This window comes from Zosterops lateralis (genome assembly GCF_965231275.1).
Source record: "Zosterops lateralis genome assembly, chromosome: 3".
Lineage (NCBI taxonomy): Eukaryota > Metazoa > Chordata > Aves > Passeriformes > Zosteropidae > Zosterops > Zosterops lateralis.
The window spans coordinates 3,571,850-3,591,172 of record NC_139764.1 but is presented as its reverse complement, the minus strand read 5'-3'; the positions used below and the strand labels follow the sequence as shown (position 1 = coordinate 3,591,172).

General features: G+C 40.1%; 1 protein-coding gene across 1 annotated transcript; it reads right to left on the bottom strand.

Moving 5' to 3' along the window:
- Nucleotides 1–3,725: 3,725 nt before the first annotated feature.
- PAPOLG (poly(A) polymerase gamma) lies at nucleotides 3,726–19,191 on the bottom strand (the record flags this gene model as incomplete). Its single annotated transcript, XM_083856497.1, has 22 exons — nucleotides 3,726–3,939; nucleotides 4,703–4,756; nucleotides 5,324–5,395; nucleotides 6,262–6,500; nucleotides 6,578–6,666; nucleotides 7,572–7,741; nucleotides 7,832–7,953; nucleotides 9,797–9,906; nucleotides 10,167–10,286; nucleotides 11,089–11,142; nucleotides 11,462–11,546; nucleotides 11,820–11,940; nucleotides 12,023–12,095; nucleotides 12,238–12,376; nucleotides 12,956–13,045; nucleotides 13,923–14,034; nucleotides 15,107–15,160; nucleotides 15,735–15,844; nucleotides 15,932–16,013; nucleotides 16,652–16,718; nucleotides 16,806–16,964; nucleotides 19,133–19,191. The coding sequence occupies 22 exons, from the start codon at nucleotides 19,189–19,191 to the stop codon at nucleotides 3,841–3,843; spliced, it is 2,280 nt and encodes a 759-aa protein (XP_083712623.1). The 3' UTR covers nucleotides 3,726–3,840.
- Between the last annotated feature and the right edge of the window lie 132 nt (nucleotides 19,192–19,323).

Genomic DNA, 19,323 nt, shown 5'->3' with positions numbered 1-19,323 from the left:
CTAAAGATGAGCAGCTCATATCAATTTCTTGAAGGTCAGACAGCTGGGAGTTTAACAGGCTGTATTTTCCAGAATAAGAGAAAAATCAGTCCCCAGGTTATTGCTTTATCAAGACTCTCCCATAATAACACCCTGAGCCCTTGGGCCACGATCCAGGGCTCAGCACCGCGGGGTAGTAGATGATGGTTGAAGAAACTCTTATCCATGGGAGAGCCTACACTGACCAACACGATGTAGGCAGCAAGGAGTGCCCACCACTGCTCCAGGCTGGACAACACCCCCCGGCACTCTGTTTAGCCCCGCAGGGCTCAGGGCAAGCCAGGGCACGGCCGGGGACTGTGGGTGTCACCCCAGGCCGGTGGCCGCAGCCCAGCGCAGGAGTGACGTTCCGAGGTGGCCACACGCGGCACTGTCACAGCACACGCCGCCCTCGCACCCCGCCCGCCCCGGGCTCCGGGGCAGGAAACTACCCCGGGCGTGGGACGGCAACAGCTCCCCTGCGAGCCCCGGGGAAAGGGCACGCAGCCCCCACAGCCTCCCCGCGGCAGGTGGAGGGAGGGAGAAGGCAGCAGCCGGCTGGGTTCTCTAGAGGAAGAGGATTTTTTCCACAGGAACAAAGTCCTCCTTGCCCTTGACCGCTTGATTTCCTTTGGGACAGGGCTTAGGCTGAGTATGAGCCCTTTGCCTGCACCCTCCAACCTCGGCTCTTCATTTACTGGAATAATGCACAGGATCGCAGTCTTTAGAAGAAGTGTGATGAAGTAATTACAAAAATACAGCCAGGAGTTTTTGCTGGTCTTTTTAGGCTCAACAGCTTATGTCACTAAGCATTACATAAGACGGGGTTAGTAAGCCCCCTTCTCTCCCACAATCAAGTTTAACAAATTTCAAGATACCTTTTTTCCTCTTTACTTTTTCCTCATTAAGCCAAAAAGTAAGTATTCTGTTACTGTCTCTCACTTTCTACAGGAAAATCAATTGCTACAGCCAAAATGTAGGTGACTTCACATTAACTGCTTCTTTGCTTGTACCTAATGAGTAAAACTGCAGATGTTAACTCTTACAAAGGAATTTCTTGCTCAAAGTTACTAATCAGACACAATTTTAATACAGAGCTGTTCCTCTTGGAAGAGACTGATATGAGGGACTCATGCTCAAGCCAGACATCCAGCAATGAGCTAAAAAAGCAGAGAGAAAAGAGCAACATTTGGAGGAAGTCTGCTATCGAAGAGCTTCCCTCACTGAGTCCTTATGCAGGAGTAACTTACTTCCCTTTCAATCACTTTAACAGAGGAGAACACCCAACTTGAATAAGTTTGAACTTTATTTACAAACAGCTGAATTCTAATCTGCAGAGTCCTGGGGCAGCATTGAACTTCTGCAACATCCAGGGAAACTCCAGAACACTGACGTTACTTAACATCACACTTGACATCTTATATGTCAAGATATATTAATATAAGACGTGCAATTCATCAATGGATCAAGTCTGAGAAACTAGTAACCTAAATTCTTCCTGAATGTTCTTCTCAAAACCCTGAACATTCTTCTTAAAACCCTAAGAGTGAGGAAGAAGATAAAAAAATTCATAAAGAGCAATTAGAAGATAACCACAAAGCAAGAGTAAAATAAAATGACCTGTGTAAAGGTATATCCATTAGCTAGATTACTTCAGTTTGAGAATAGCTGCATAAGCTGACATAGAGCCTATGGGAAGATCATCCCTTATGGGAAAATAATCTCTTAAACAGTCTTTGAATACCAGTGTAGAAGAATTTAAAAGCATGGGAATATAACAGAACTGTAGTCTACTACAAAATGCTTCCCGTATTAGTTTTGCTGTTTATCACCTACTTCAGCTTTAGTGCCTTCAGATACATGAAGGATTTGTATTTACACAGGTGCTGAAGTCGTATACCTACTGTAACTGGGACACAGAAGTGACAATGTTTGAGCACCACTGTTTTAGAACAGGTAACAAAACTGAGGTATTTAGACCCACAGTGTAGTTCTGCTAAAACCTAAGTAAGTAATAGGGGTACTGTTTCTTAATTTTAACCTAAATCAAAGCCTTGTAGTCTAAGTTTTGGGGGTTTCGGAGGGTAGAAGGAAGAACATGGCCTCAAATCCACTAAGATCCATTTCTAAGGGAGAAGTTGCACTGGAAACAAGCTGGAAACCAGAAAATAAGGTAGATTGTGATAGATATAGCCATGCTTTCTCCATAGGCTTGAGATACTAGCAGCAGAGGGAATGCTAAAGAGTTAAGACATGACAAGAGAGACATCACCTCTCATTTCTTTACAGTTCCTTCGGCCTCATCACTAAGATGGATACTTAAGATGTTTAGAGCTCAGATTTGTTCTTTAAGACAAGCAAGTCATTTTAAAACAATTGAGGGGTATCGTTGTCCACACATCAAGCTGGGACTTCAGGTGAGTCATGCAGTTTGCAAACTGCACAATGCAGAGGGCATTAAATCAAACCCAGATCCACCAGAAGCAGGAAAGCAATGCAGTGTTCCTGGTCTCCTCAGATGTCCTCTAGCATGGCAGTTTAGTGGCTGACTTAGCAGAGTTAAGATTTACAGCTGGACTCTAACTTAAAGGTTTTATCCAACCTAAATGATTCTATGACATTGCCATTTTGTAGAACACGTTTCTGGCACTGCCTTCCTCCCATCCCTTTAGAGCTGGTTTAGATGTTTAGATTTTTTAAGCAGATCCCATTAGCACTAAAAAAAAAAAAAAAAAAAAAAAAAAAAAAAAAAAAAAGACTAAAGATTTTAAATTTCACTTTGAAGATAGTTTTTTACAGTACATACAAAAATACTCTGGAAAAACAACTTACAAGTTCACTTATGAAACCACCAAATGATCAAGAAATTACAATAGAGAAATAGCATAATACTTGTTTCGTATAATCAGAATTTCTCCCCACCCCCCAAAACCCCTAATGCACTTAGCTGGGTAAGCAGTGTTATCAGTTTACAGAACCAGACTCAAGACTACATCAGGTTTTTATGTAAGCATTTAGAACAGCTTTCAGGGTTTATCTGAAACCACTTTCTGCATGCAGCTTGCAGGTGGGCAGTAGTGTCAGGACAGACTCAGCTGTTGCAATGTTTCAGTGCATCTTCAATGTGTGTTCAGAGTTGGGCTTTAACTACCCAGTGACACAAAAAAACCCCTCTCAAGTCTCATGCTGGAGCAGTCTTGAGGCCAAAAAAAGTATCAGATAACACAGCATGGGACATGTCTATCATCTCCATACCTTGGTAGCATCCTCTGCTGCATTTCCTTCAACACTGAAATCATTTATGGGCCTCCATGGGAGGCAATACCTGTGTAGTGCATGACTGCAAGGCAGTGGAAAGCCAAGGAAGCTGAGCACCATTGTGAGAGGAGCACAGGAGTGCGTGTGCCAAATGGGAAAATAATTGGAGATAAGAACAATGCACGCAAATGAATTAGGCAAGCACAAAGGAGTACAAGCACATTCATACACACTGGAAAACAGAATGTGGTTGCAGCAACTAATTAACCCTGGTGACATACATTCTGAATCCAAGGAACAGGACAGGTTGGTTTTTGTAGCTGTTTCAGCTGGTGACAATTTGGACTTTTTGAAAACTCCTAAAGGTAGCTGTTACAAGCACATGCAAAAAGCAGTTCAAAAGGAAGCAAGCCATCTAACAACAGTATAAAAATCAGACCAGGATTTTAACTGGTCAGTTACAGTATGGCCACAGTAACCTTCTACCTTGTTAGTAACTACAACACACATTTGGAGTAAGGACTGATAACAAGTGATTATTCTCTTCACCTGAAGATCTACCACTTACCCATTAAGGGTAAGTTTGATGGATCTTTTAATAATACGAATGCTATTTGTTGGAACAGGAGATGAAGAATCTGGCAGTTCTTTACTGGGAAGCCTCTGTAACACACAAACAGATGCCACAGGAAAAAAAAAGAAAAAAAAATTAATTACTGATTTAATTTTAAATTCATTAATTTAGAAGTGGCAGCAGAATTTTCCTAGCTGAATATAACAAAGAATACATTCTTTATGTACCAAACCTGTATGGCCCAAACCCATTATCAGAGAAGCCTTTTTTTTGTTTGTTTTTACTACACCACTTGTTTAATTACCACCATATCCAGAGGAAGAGCATTTTCCCCTCTGCACAATTCTTCTCTTGCATGAACTAAGACAAGTATATCCCTGATGGGGGGAAATTAGCTGTGAGTTGCTCAAGAGCATAGTACAAGAAGATTTTTCTCAGATTCATGGATCAGGAAAACAGAGTCTCTGTCTGGATCACTTCCAGTCTTACAGCCCCGAATTTCACAACATTCTACATGACACAGAGCAGTTAAAGTCACCTATAGACTTCAAAGCTTCCAAGCCTCATCACAGAAATCAGTATAGAAGTACTGATAACAGTACAAGAAAACCAAACCAGGACACAAACTCAGTGTCTGAGGGCATGGAAACGTGGTTTTCCAAGTTCAAAACTTGGAAACTTCAGCTTTGCTTTTGTGAAGGTCACTGTTCAGTCATTTAATTTGTTGGAAGCACAACAGGCAAAACCCTACTAAATCTTCAAATCACCAAGTATAATGGTACATAAATCTTGGAACACAAAATGAAAATGCTAGCTCTGCTTTACCTATGAATACAAAAGCACAATAAATACCTGTGATCTTGATGTGATCACTGGAATCTGCATGGATTTTCCATCAAGAACACCCTAAAAAAGCCAGAAGGGATTTGTTAGGCAGTATTGCCAGGTTCCTGAATGAGAAGGCAGCAAGTTCTGGCAGCTAGGATGCCTTAAAATCATACATGCATTAACAACCTCCACCCCATGGAGGGTGGGTTTAGGAATCCTGAAGCCCTAAAACCACACAGACAGTGGTTCAGGTATTTCAACCTTCAACAAGAAGATCTCATCTTGATTTGAGGGTGTGCCTCAGTAACAAGCACCAGGAACAGCAAAGCTCTTTATCTTCCCTTTAAGAGGCCAAAGGATTTAGTCTTTATAGCAGTTTTAATTTACATCAATGATTCAAATAGTTTTAAAGAGAAAATTCAATATTATTTCAAGCATGGCAAGAATTAGACACTACCAAACCAACAAATAGTAACATTTAAAATACAGGTCACACAAGTGTAATATTTGGGAAATGAGGAGTGAAATAAGCTAAACTAAAACGTGTATTTTTGTTTCCATCAGTAAACATGCAGCGAGACAGTCTAGGCACTAAACTATTCAGCTTTTCAGTTAGTCCACTGAGTAAAATCACTTAAAAATTACATTTTTTGTAGCTCTCTTCCTCCCACCTTGAGGGTATTCGCTTTCTGTGAAATCGGAGTCCCACACACTTAGCTGGAGGAACAAAATACACAGACTCAAAATATTTGCTGTGCTAAAATTGTCTTATTTGGGCACAGCTTCCAGTCAACACATTAAATGTATTAGGGGCCATTCTTAAAAGAATATTTATACAAGTCCACCATTATTCCACAGGAACATCAAGCCTCTGAAAAAGCCCAACTGCCCAAACCTTGAAACCTGTACTTGCAATATTCAGTACTAGATAAGAGTTCTACAAGATGATTCTTTGCAAATGTCAGAACTCAGGGTTCTTCTCCTTGTTCTTTGCTTGTGCCTCAAATCAGAGGTCAAGCTCCAGGAACAGCTACTTAAGGGTATTTATACATAGCAATAAAACAAATGAAATATTAATCTAAAAGTTCCATAAGCCAAGAATTAACAAGCAACTCCACACTATCGTTTGGGAAGTAATGACCTCTTGAGTAAGCTGCTGATTTCTAAAGCAGCAAAACTATCAATAGGCACTGAAAAAGCATCTGCCAGAAACAGCTCATACTTTTACACTCATAACATTCATCTCTTCTTCATTTGGAGATAATTTTTTTCTGAATTAAGAACTGCTTCCAGATGAGAGTTCATTCATTGGTCACTGCAGTGACAGGTAAGTGCAGCAGTGTTCAGATACCTTGGCACCAGATGAGAAGCAGTCATTAAGTGCCAGATCCTGAAAATATGTTAATAGTTATATTCATTACGATTTCTCACATCTACATTCTAGTACAACTAGATATGCTTAAATTTAGATTCCCAAATCCTTCAGGGATGTATAAATGCATTCATTTTCAATTATTTCATTTGTTCTACATTAGTAATTAATACTACTTCAAACCCTCCTTGGCCTAGCCCCCCCTTCTTGCCTTTTCTCCATCTATGGCTTTTTGGGGGCATTCTCCTGCTGTAGGTGGACGAGATACTTTAGAGGTTGGTGAATAGTGTTTCTTAGGTGAAGCACTCTTAGGATCCGTGATTAGAGTCCCACTTAATTTATGCTGTCCTTGCACAAAACATGTTCTGAGTTGACAAACCGTTTTATATCCTGGAATGGTGCAACCAATTGGAGGTCCCGATGTTCTTAGTGCAACTGTAGCCTCCATTTCTGTAGGAGACACCTGGCTTTTAGAGTTTGGCCACGAAGTTAAAAACTACATTCCACCTACCACTTCAAATACATACTTGGATCAGTCACAGGAATGCAAAGTCCCTTAGACGTTGATGGCTCAGCTACACTGTTGGCACCACTACAACTCTGACATTCAACATTTCTATAAAAGTCAAACACTGGAGTTATAAAATGCTGGTTTGAAAAATACTGTATAAGTCATTTCGAGAAAGTGCATGCAAGACAAACATTGAATGCCTTAGTTCATTGTCAGAGCTCTATTAAACAACACAACCTCCCAGGAAACATAGCACCAGACCATCCTTTTGCTGAACTTCAGACTGCAGATTTAAACTCAAGCATTTTCTTTACCGAGTCTCTATGTGCTGGTATATTTTCCCAGATTAGTCCAACCAGCACAGTGTGCTGCTTTGCACCATTGTTCTGTTCCACCCAGATGTGCACACAATTTTTTTGGGTTTTTTTCCCATGAGACTCCTACAGTATCAACCAGCGTGAACAGAGCAGGTAGCACACATTTGGTAGGATTAGGCAGTTACTCTCAAGACTTCGTATTCTTCCTGTGCTTAGGGATAAACAGACTTCCCAGGAAGTGACAGATACTTTTACTGCATGAGTTTTCATACCACTCCACTAAGTCAGCAGCAGCTCTGGTGTTTCTGAGACCAAAATCAGTATGTCATTAGAACTTAATCCACTTGGCATAACAGTGCTTTTTGTTAGAAAGAACAGTTACTTGCACATAAAATACTCCAGCTTCAAGTTACACACTAGCCTGTGAAGATTTACATTCCAGACTAAATAATTTCCCTGGTGTCAAGTTCTTCATTCCTATGTGTTCGTGGATATTACTTAGTTTTTCAAGGATTCCTTTAACCTGGCCTCCCTACCATGTGACCAATAGAGATTCCAGCTTTGTTCCTGAAGCTCTTAGAGCCCTCCACATGCTTATGATCCACATAGATCCAAACAAGAAATCCTAGACTCATTTACATGGTGAGTCAGTTATAAGCAGCTTCTCCACAGTTCCAAGGTTATGGCACTAACCTTTCTGTCTCTGCTGTAGAGATGTCCAACTTAGATATCTTATTTAACGAGGAGGAATTAGAGGGTGTTCTGGAATCTCTGTCTTTGGAACCATCCGAACAGCTTTCACCTAAAGAAGACCTTTTGCACTGAAGTCCACTATTATTTTGACTAATATCTGACACCCTTTGCTGAAACGACAGTTAAAAAAATAAAAGTCTTCAAGCAATTATTTAAGCTTTTATTAAAAATTACCAGAAGCACTGAAATTTTTATTATACCTTCTTTCTTTTCTGTAAGGTTCCTGCTGGCAAAAAACAATGGAGTTGCTTTCTCTTCACATAAGTTGCCTCAATCTTCATACCTTCCTTTAAGATGTTGAGGGCACTGGCCTGCCTGTAAACTGGTATCAGTGTTGTAGCTTAGTGAGGATGTTTGCATTAGTGCTTGCCAAAGTTATATGTGATTTCTTTAGAAACATGTCTGCCCAGCCCAAATGAAGAGTTTCCAGCTTAAGCTAACACAAAATGACACACAAGAAGATGAATGTGACCTGTGATGCCCATTTCACATTAACTACAGACCAGACACAACAGCTATTTGAATTCAAATATACATTTATAAATTCTATCCGTCCCAGAAAGCCAGACTGGATTTTAGGGACATCTGATTTAATAGACTCACTACAGTTATTTAAACTTAAAACTTTAAATTTAACCAGGCTTTTCTCAACTGCCTGCAAACAGCCTTTTATACAACTGACAAATGCTATAGCAGTGCAACAGTTATTGCAGAGTTAAGTCAGATTTAGACCAGCTTATCTAACTGGCCTATCATGAGCGTAACTGGAAATAGAGATGAGCTTACTCACATACAGAGTGGGAATCAAGCAAAGATATGCAACTTAAAGGCTTTCTATAGGAGACCAGAAGTGAAATAAAAGCACAGATATGAGCACACACACCAATATGGACAGTTCCTTCAAATGAAATTCAATAGTATGCAAAAGAGAAATAAAGTTCACTGAACAAAAACCCTCCAAACTGAGCCTTCTATTCTTGAGCTCATCAACTTGAAATTAATCTTACCCTCCAAAGTTATTCTCTCCAAGTCAAGGCACACAGTAAAAGCTCTCTAGCACAGAACTACTGGTCATCCCCTGTGTGCCAAAGGATTCCCACCTCTCAAGGAACAGCTTTTCTGCTCAATTCTCTCTGGATTCACACCCTGCATCCACAGCACATACCACAGGCTGTGCTTCACTGAAGTAAGAGCACAGAGCCATACTAACAGTGTTTGTGCACAGAGGATTTGCCATTAGCTCTGGCCTCTTCACAGCACGTAAATCTCATTAACAGAACTCACATTTGCCATTGAAATGTAGTGCCACTGGATGTAACGTGCAAATACAGATAACAGGAAATCACCCCACCTGGCTTATAACTCAGACAAGAGTTTTGATGCATTTTCCTGTGCTTTTTTTTCATATCCCAAGCATAAGCTAAGAAGGTCAGACTTGACTGCTTTTACTCATGTTGTCTTGAGCAAAACAACACAACTCATGCAGGTACTGGATAAATTCCCAACAAATATTAAGAGGATTTCACTGATTAGAACTCTTCATCCAAACACACTTGTCACTCAAAAGAATAGCTGATTTCCTTATTATTCTAGCATCATCTAACAACACTTGTAATATTATTTCTACATCTATCAAAAGTAGTAACAGACTATGAATATGAAAATTTACATGCAGGATTGCATGTAATTACAATGTGACAACCCAGCGACTTTCCCAGTTCTGGGATCACATTATACACAAACTGTCTTGGAAAAATACCATCAACAGGCATCAACAACTCATTTCTGAGCTCGACACAGTCACTTCCCACTTCCAAAATTCAGCAGCTAACTGATGTTTGACAAGTATAGCTACCCCAGCAAATGGGCATCTCTGGGCTTTACAGCTGACTGTCCCCTACAAGAAATGCAGTTTTGTGAGGACTATTATTTCACGTATGGTACACTCCCTCTATGACTGCAACACTTTTGTTTCAAGACTGTCTTACTTTGACAAAGTGTCAACACAACATGTTTTTCAAGCTAATCTTTTGTATGTTGCTATCTACAGGGATATCCAATAACAGAAGGAAGTACAATTCACTTCCTGAAGCAACTTCCACTGGAATAAAAAGAATTACACACAAGAATTACCCTACAAGTCTAGAGCAAAATTAGAGCCTTACCTGTATCTGTGAATGACTGTATCCCATGTGTTAGATCAACGTTAGTCTTTACTGCACTTTCTGCCTTCTTAAATACAAGCCCAAGAAACCACATTGATACATATCCACTCCTAAAAAAAAAAAAAAAAAAAAAAAAAAAAAAAAAGATTCACAAACCTGAGTTGAGCACAGATACCAGTCATTTGGATTCTGGTATATTTTTTACAGCCAGCCCAGACTTAGTTTCTCAGAGCACTTGTCCCTGAACTTCTGTCTTTAAAAAATGCTCAGGACCCTGCCAGAAGTGTACCGAACCTCCCTCACCAGTGAGCTGAGGGGAATGAAGATGCACATTGGCCAAACTGTACTTCAGAAAAGTAATGAAACTCACTGTTTATAGAGAACTTCGTTGCCAGGGAAAGACTGTGGCTGCACATGTGCAATAGTAATAAATTCATTCCTTTCCAAGTTTCCAACCAGCACACGGATTTTAGACTCAACGAGGCCGATCCTAATAAACAAAATAAAAAAAAAAACATCAGCTCTTACCACAGCCAGAATTTCCCTTGTCTTTATTGTGAGGTACAATAAGCTTTGTTCACTCAAGAACATTTCACATTAAAAATTATTTGGCCCTTTGCCCATACACCTTGTTGTACACAACTGTGACTGATATCAAGCTGCAGCTGATAAGATTTTTAGGTGAATACATTAGGAAGTTCAGATAAAAGATATTACCTATTAAAACTATTTTCGGCTATCATTTAGAGATGGCACAAGAATTATTTGACTTAAAGCACAAGCCAAACTTTGAAATTAAAGGTGCCCTCAGAATGGGTGTCTGTTAAAGAGAGGAGTTTTGCTTCCTTACTTGAGAAAAGCAAGCAAAGTACTAAATTTCTTAACAAAGAAACCCACTGGAAAGTCAATAAACACACATTACAGTGCCTTAATTCCTCACCATTTCCCTTTATTTCAAAATTCACAGTGACTCAGCACATTCACATTGGTTAAGTAATTATTGGAAAATCTCCCTCCATTGAAGAAAAGTAGGTCTGGAATAGGCTGACTACACACCAGTGCAATCTAGCACTAAGTGCAAGCTAGTCCTTAAATATTACAGTAAAACTCTTTATGAAAAGAAGTCTATGGCTCTAGAACAGTGGACTTCAAAGCAGGGAGGGAAGGGGGTGCATTCCATGCCTAGCTGCATGGTTACAGACTATATTTGTTAACACAATTAACAAAAATATGGTGAAATGTTGAATTGAGTTTCAGTTTTGCACTGGGCCCATATTTAAAGCAGCACTTACCAGTTTAAGTGATGCTCTTCTGTGAAGGCACTGGCAGTCAGCACGATGTAATGTCTAGAAGAAGAAAGGAAAATGAGTACACTAGCTCAAGATTTTATTCTACATTCTATTTAGATGAATAAATCTAAATAGAATAAATCAGATTATGATTTTTTGGGGGGGTAGGAAAAATGGTGTGAGTGGCACAAGACAGCTTTTCCTATCTTGTCTCTGCTTATACATACCAAAATTTATATCACTACTTCCAGTTTCTTTAAAAACCCCTAAACTGAAACACATCAATACAATTTTCTATTTAGACCCCAAGTTAAAACTCATCATGCTAGCCACTAAGTAAATAACTTCAAGTTCAGACAACAAATTTCATACATACTTGTACTTCTGAAAGAAGTTCAGTGGTTCAAAGAGCTTTGACCAGTCTGATTTTCCTTTGAGAATCTCATCTGTAACTTCAAGACCTACAAATATGGTAGAAAATCTTATCACTATTTTTTAAAGATTACTATGACAAACTTTAGAAGATTGTAACAGTAACTGACAGAAAAAAAAAAGAAGCAGGAATTCCCCTGAAACAATGCAGATCCTACAACAGCTCATTGGAAAACTGGTCCCTTATTGCCTGCAATGGGCCTATTTCCCAGAGAAACACCTCACTGAACAAAACTAATTCAGATACCATGGTTTCACAGAGCAGGAATGACAGTGTTTAATAAGCACAGAATGTACTTTACCACGTTGGAACTCCTCTACCATGACTGCCCGCGTTGACACGGACACATTGTACGTGGAGTTCTGCTGTGGGTAGGCCGGGGTGATGATGGGCATCACATGGTACCGGTCTGAGGGGTTCACCTGTGAGGTTACAACAGCTTTGCTCAGCACCAGCCTAGGTCAGAATGAAGTTTTAATGCTTCTGATCTCAGTGGTTACCTACCCTAGGGTCCCAGACTGGTAAATTAAGAAAGCTCTCTTCAAGTCGTTTCAGCAATACTGGCTTTGGCCAATCCCTATGGAAGAAAAAACAGTAAAGTGTCCATTTTAAACTCTGCTCTGCAATTCTGGGCTGCACAGGATGTTGTCAATGTACATCCTGATATAAATAATTACAAGTGTTACTTCTTTATGCAAATAAAAATAAACAGATTTTACCATTTTGAAAAAATCAAGAAGAACTTGTTAATGAGAGTAGAGGCCAGAGCATTTGGGTAGAGTTGACATATTCTTGCTACCAGCATTGCCCAGGAGACTCCGCCAAGAAATCCCATGATGTTGGAGTAAACACCACGTCCTAGAATGGATACCACACAGTTAGTCTGTCGTCTTTCAAATCTGCAGCACCAGCTGCACAACCTATAGAATACTTAACACATTTCAGCCTCTATGTCATTTATTTTTGCAGTGTAATGAGGCCAAATTGCTGCTCCTCACAGCAATAGGAAAAAGAATCAGTACAACACCACTTCCCAAAATATTGCTACTGTGAAACTTGCTTGTGCTGCTACACCTACTGCTTCACTTCAATTCCCCTTAAGAGAAAGGTTGTGCCATTCTTCTAGTGCTTGCTCTAGCCACGTGGGCAAATGGGACTTCCTCATTCCCTTTACACTTAATTGGGAATTTTTATCATTTGTAGTCAGGTTCCTGATAAGCAATGCAACAGTGTCTCATAAGTACTCCCCTCTTCTCCAAACTCCACCTCCACTTAAACACACGGAATTTACCACATGGACAGACCATGAACCTAAACTGAAAGGGTTTTAACATAACAACTGTCATTTAAATAGCAATCCAAGGCTGAGGTACATCCAACAGCGAGCATGAGGTGCCTCTGAAAAGTTTAAAGACCACAAACCACCCCGCCACTCACGTTTTGCCCACAGTTTAACTGCCCGGAGCGTGAGCCGGAAGTTCTCCAGGTTGGGCACCAGACGCAGTATCTCATCTGTAACCCTGCTGCCTGCAAGACAAAAGGTGAAGCACAGGAGTTCCCACTAACAGGCACAAGTCAGGTGTGCCTACATTGGATCAAGAGCTTACAGCTTATGGTTGAAGTGTAGGAAAGCAGGTTTGGATTACTTGTTTTGTATTAAATTATAGATCACACGTAACATCTCAGCTCCGCTTTAGGTAACCAACGCCCTGAACAGTTTTTTCACAGTTTAGACTACAACAAAATACTTTTAAATAAAGCCTCTGCATAAGATGTTTTGGCCATAAACTACAACACAACAAGCTCCATCTCAGCATGAAGAGGAACTTTACATTGCAGGGTGACAGAGCACTGGAAGGGGTTGCCATGGGAGGCTGTAAAATGTCCCTGCCTGGAGGGATTCAAAACCCACCTGGTCACATTCCTGGGTCAGCTGCTCCAGCTGACCTGCCTTAGCTTGGGGGATTGGACTGGATGATCTCCAGAGGTCCTCTCTAATCCTAACTATTCTGATTCCAGAAGCTAGGTTTCTTTTGACAGCCAGCAACCATTAAACCAATTGGTGATAAACACTGAGCAAGTCAGACTTCAGGTATTTTAGTTACTTTTTTTATGAACTACCTTGTTTATCATTCATGCATTCTTATCAAGTGCCCTACTTAGTCATCTGAATTTCTGGGGCAAACTGGAGCACTGCTCACAAACCAATCAAACAAACATGACACACAAGTCTGTGTAAACACATAACTCCTCGAAATATCTAAATTTAGGCCCAGTGGTTGCCTCCTCAGAACTTGAGTACCCTGGAGGTCAGTTTCTGCATCCTGTACAGAAATGTGGGTTGTGTAATGAGCATTCTCTGCCAATTTAAATGTCTTTATAAAGGCATGCAGAACAGGCTCACCATTTAAGCTCCGTATGCATCTTATATCCAGGCTTTTGAGGCACGAGTCATCCCTGAGATCAAGATCATCAGAAACCGTTGGCAAAGACAACTTTGCAAACACGAGGTCAATCTGCAAGAGAAAAAAGTTTCAAATGTGACTTAAATGCAGCACTGTTTGCAAACAGGACACCAGTGAGGGACACTTGGTCATTCATGCTGTTAATATTTATATTTAGGATTATGTGACCATAGATATTCATTTGCCAGAAAACGAGAAACTTGCTCTAAGATCCCTATTTGTTTACAAAACCACCTTTTTTTTTTTAAGCTAGGGAAAGGAACAGGGTTTTTTTCAAAGTTGGAAAGATTACTCTAAACTTAGAATTCCTATTAAAAGGAAATTTTAAATTAACTATAAAATTAAGAAAAAATTCAAATCACCTCAACTATACTTCAACAAATGAGAAAGCATTTTCTTTATGCTCTAAGGCCTTAAGCATCTGGTTTTTAGTTTAACTTGAGGCAAGCAAATTATTCTGTGAATGTCTGTACCAGATAAAGAAAACAAAGAGGTCATTGACTAAGTGTCTTCATGATAGTAATACCAAGCAGTAACTTGCTTAAGCAAGTGGGTATTTATTAAAGAATAAATATGAATACATGAAATGTATTATTGACAGAAGGATTCCTGCAGCTGATAAACTGAGGCAGGAGTCTCATGAGTTGTTTTACTTTTCATTTTCCATTGTTTTTTGTCTCACAGGGATTTCATTTTTGATTTGCAACAAAACACCAGCCGATTTGTGCCAGGAACCACAACAGAAACACCCCCTGCAGAAAGGGAGCTCTTGTCAGAGCTCAGGGGAGTTAGCAAGGACACTGCCTCTACTCCCACTCTGCACATCCTTGGGAGATAAATGCTACCCTGCTCTGCAGCACAGGTTTAAAGAAAGATGTCCCTCATGTTCCCACGCTTGCCAGGCTAGCTAGGGGCTTCTTTTCCTACAAGATCCCATTTTACTTCTGAGATAGGTTGTGGTCAGGCTGTTTAATTTCCTAAACATGCTGCAATGTACCAATAACCTCAAAAAACCCAGCAGGATCATAAAACCCTGAAAAAGTTATCCTACTCCAAAGCAAGAAAAAAAAAATCTCACTTAAAGGTGAAAAAAAAAAAAACAAATCAAAATGAAAATTCTTACCTCGATGCCATCAAACTCAAATTTGATAACTGGTACATAGGCATCCTCAATGGCCTGTGAAGGAGAGGACAGCTGTAGTAAGACATCCTTCTGCTACTTTAAAGGTTTCCCTATACTATGATAAAATAGAGAATTTAAGCTGAACTACTCAGTACAAAGACTGAGTTCCTTCCAAACAAAAAATGCTAACAACTCTCACAAGATAGCACTACTATGGTACCAACGGTAGATTTTATTAAAAGATCTTATTTAGCCAAGAGATTCAGAGGCTGATGGTGTCCTGTAACAAACAGTGCACAACAAACCACCACTATCAGTGGCTCTAAGCCATTACTACATCCAAGGTGAAAACACAGCTTCCAGAGACAACCTTGTTTTTTGATACAGATGACTCATTCCCAAAACACAGGGAGGGGAGAGGGACCACAAAAACTCTTAAGTGATATAGTCACTGGGGGAAGGAGCCAAGAGCTGGACAGCAACATTCTCATACGGCATAAACCAGTATATTAGAGGGTACTCAAAACTGATTTAATTTTGGCTTGTAAGACATTCCCTACCAATTCAAGTTTTTAGCAGGAATATTCTTACTGTAAAACACAATTTATCAAGCAGAGTGTTTACTCACTCTTAGGTTTTTTACTTCCTCTTGATTCTTCAGTTTTTCAAAGAATGACTGAAAAAAATCTGATCTTTCCACATGACTGGGAGCAACACAAAGGGCATCTATGTCAGAACCTGCAAAGAGATTCCATTCCTCCTGTTACTGCTGGAATTCACTTTCCAACACCAGAACTGTGACCAGGCACTGGAAGTACTCACTACCTTTGGTGTGTACACCGAGTCTGTAGGAACCAAACGTAAATATTTTGCCACCAACTTGTTCTATTATTGAAGGGGGAAGATTCTGTGGGTAGAAGAGAGAGTTTAAGATGCACACTATGCTCTGTGCAAGTTTAACTTGCATGTAAGTTATTTAGAAAAACTGTAACAGCCTACATAAGCAATGTTTTCTCACTCCTTCACATTTTAGTTTACTAGGCTCTGATTCTGTTTTTCTGAAATAAGTTGACCTTGCAACTCCAACAAATGATTATAGGTGATGTACAATACTTTTATTAATTGATACAAATTAAGACCTATTATTAGACTTCCCTGCAGCAGAGGCACATAAATTAACACAACCTAAGAGCCATTCAAAGGGCATGTCTAGAATCATAATTTCAAACTAGACTGAGTGCTGTAGGCTGTTTGGGGCAAGATTAGTGCCAATTTTACCATTTTTCTCATCCACAATGCCTTGTTTTGGCTTTGTTAACAGCTCTGAGTCAACTGATTGAGCCAATGCAGGAATTTATTCAGTTCCCCAAAGACTCTGAGATCTTGAGCTTGAAATATCTTCTATAACTTATTTCAGTGGCAGTTACTACAGCTCTACTTGATATTTAAGAAGTTAAAAGTTGAACTTTAGCACAGATCCTAGTAGCATAGCCTTTAAATCAAAAGGCTTCAGCTGTTTTGACAAAAACAAAAAAAAAATCTTACCTTGCTTTCAGCAAGTTCTGAAATCCATTCTCTGACAAAGTTATTCAGTTTACCAAGAACAGTTGTCCTGTAAAGAAAATTCATGCTAAGTTTGCTTTAAAAATAAAAACAAGCAAAAAGCCCCAGAGGTTAACAAGTTTTAGCCTTCTTATACCTGTGATAGAGTTCTTCCTGATCCTCAAACACCCCAAATGGCTTCATTGCTTCAATCAGCTTCTGAGTATGAATGTGGTCTTTATCACTAGGAGGAGCCAAGCTAATTGGAGAGGTAAGTCCATAGTGCCCTTGAGGCTGGTTGTGCTGCCTGGAAGTACTGAGAGAAAACAAAGGAGTGAGTACATTAAAGAAGAAAATCTTACAGGAAAACACCCTTTATCTTACCCTTTACAAATCCATCTCTGCCCTTTTACCCAATGTTGACAGAAATGAGAAAAAAAATAATCTTGCTTATAATTTTTAGATGATTGACCTCACTTAGAAGTCACAACTACTTAAAAAATAAAAAAGCATTTCTGGATGTAAGACATGATCCAAAATGCCACCATCTTGACACAATTTATTTGTGTTGCTCCAGCCCATCAGAACTAATCACTAGGAAATGAAAATGTTTGAAACCCACCACGGACAACCCTACAGACAACAGAAGTTCTGGACACATTTCAGTTTCAATTTAAGAATACTCCCAGTGGTTTCCTCTAACACCAAACAAGACCTTTAAACTTCCTTTAATTAAATGTTTTTGTCAGGGCCTACTGATTCAGGAAGGGCATTACAGTTGACTGTAAAGGCACACAGGTCTGTTAGACAGAGCTGGTGCAATATATTCAGTATATTACTACATAAACCCCTTGCTTTAGAAAGAGGAAAATGGAGAAAAAGCACCTTATTTTGTATTACCAGCTGAACTCAGGAGAGAGAAGGGAATGGGACAGGAGGTAAGAATGCTGCTTAATCCATCAAGGATCTCTACAGAAACACCAGCAGCAAAAGGGGGAGACACCCCAAATGGTCTCATCAGGGTCCAGACCCAGACCCTAAGGCTCAAAGGATTAATTGTGCCATTATTTAAGCTGGATATTTTCCTCCTTCACATATGTACAGCTCCAAGGATCAGCTGGGTTAGGCAAGAGATATTTATACCTATTTAAGGTACCTAACTCTATTCTGGCTGGAACAAGACTAGGAAATGCTCAAAGGCCAGATTCACCACTTGATTTTTAAAAAGTCAAGTTATTACACAGCTCCTTGGTTCCAATTGTTGCCTTTATTCTCTCTCTTGAAGAGATTTCCCTCTCATACAGAGCTTGTAGTCACCTAGGGTGTTGTTTTTTTTTTTCCTTTTCCTCTCTCCAAGCCTGTTTTTCAAACTTTCTTCTCTGTGCTTTCCAAAAAGCTGGAGGGAGCAGGTATTAGGACTGCAGTACTATCAACTGATGTCCCCAGTCAGAAAAGCTGTTTACTTACAAGCCTCACCAGGCCTTGACCTATATTACCTTTGTAGACATTGACAATTTCCATTTCATAAATAAAAATATCCATAATGAATATTTTCCTTTCTGTGATATCATTTTCATAACAAATACAGGAGGGAAGCCTATGCTTAATTGCTGTGCATTACAACTAAATTAAGACACCTACAGCAGCAAACTGCTTCCATGTTTTATGCATTGCTTGCATTGTACTTCATTAACTTTGCACAAAACAAGAACAGGATTTAGACTGCACCAGCATTTAAGACCTTTCCAAGGTACAAAAAGGCACCACCTGCCTTTCATTGCCTCATTCTGCCTACAGATAATGTAACTGGAGATTGACGTAAAGCACAATATCAATTAGATAAACCTAACCTTACTAACATCAAATATACTTATTATTAATTAAATATGGTTAATATAAAATGCCTCTAGTTGACAGCAGGTATTTTTCAGTTGCTTACACATATTATTGATAGTTTGACCTCATAACTTGAGAGGTGAGGGAAACAACACCTGGAAAGTTTCACCGAGTTAAACACCATAGAATTTGTTGCCCTTTTGGAATAAAAAAATAACTAAGGTCTTACTTTGATCTCTCAAGCATATAAGCCCATAATTTCGGGATCTTATGGATCCTGACACACATGGCACATCTCTTCACCCATCATTTTGCCAAACCTTGTTACAACCTGTGCACCACAGCAAAAACCTCCAACGCGTGTTTTACACAAAATGCCAACCTAAACGGATTTATTGCGAATTTTGCTCCTTATTTACAGCTCCCCAAAGCTGCAAGGCGTGTCTCTCCCACACCCCAAGGCTCCAGGGGCGAGTTCACACCCCGTGGGCGGGGCAGAACTACCAGAGAGCGGCTCCTGAGCCACCCAAACCAACAGCAGAAACCAAAGAGAAGGAAAACAAACAAACAAACAAAACCAACCAACCAAACAAAACCAACCAACCAAACAAAAAAACACCCACAAGGAAAGAGGAAAAACCCCACCACCTGGGACCTTCAACGAAGGGAGCCCAACTCCACCCTTCACCGCTGCCGCACCAGCTCATGCTGCGCGGAGCCCGCGGGCGGCGGCTGCCGGCTCAACGCTCCCTGTCCCTGTCCCGGAGGCTCGGGCAGTCAATGCTCCGCAGGGCTCCGCGGGACGCGCGGCCCCAGACCAAGGCGCAGCCCCGTTACCG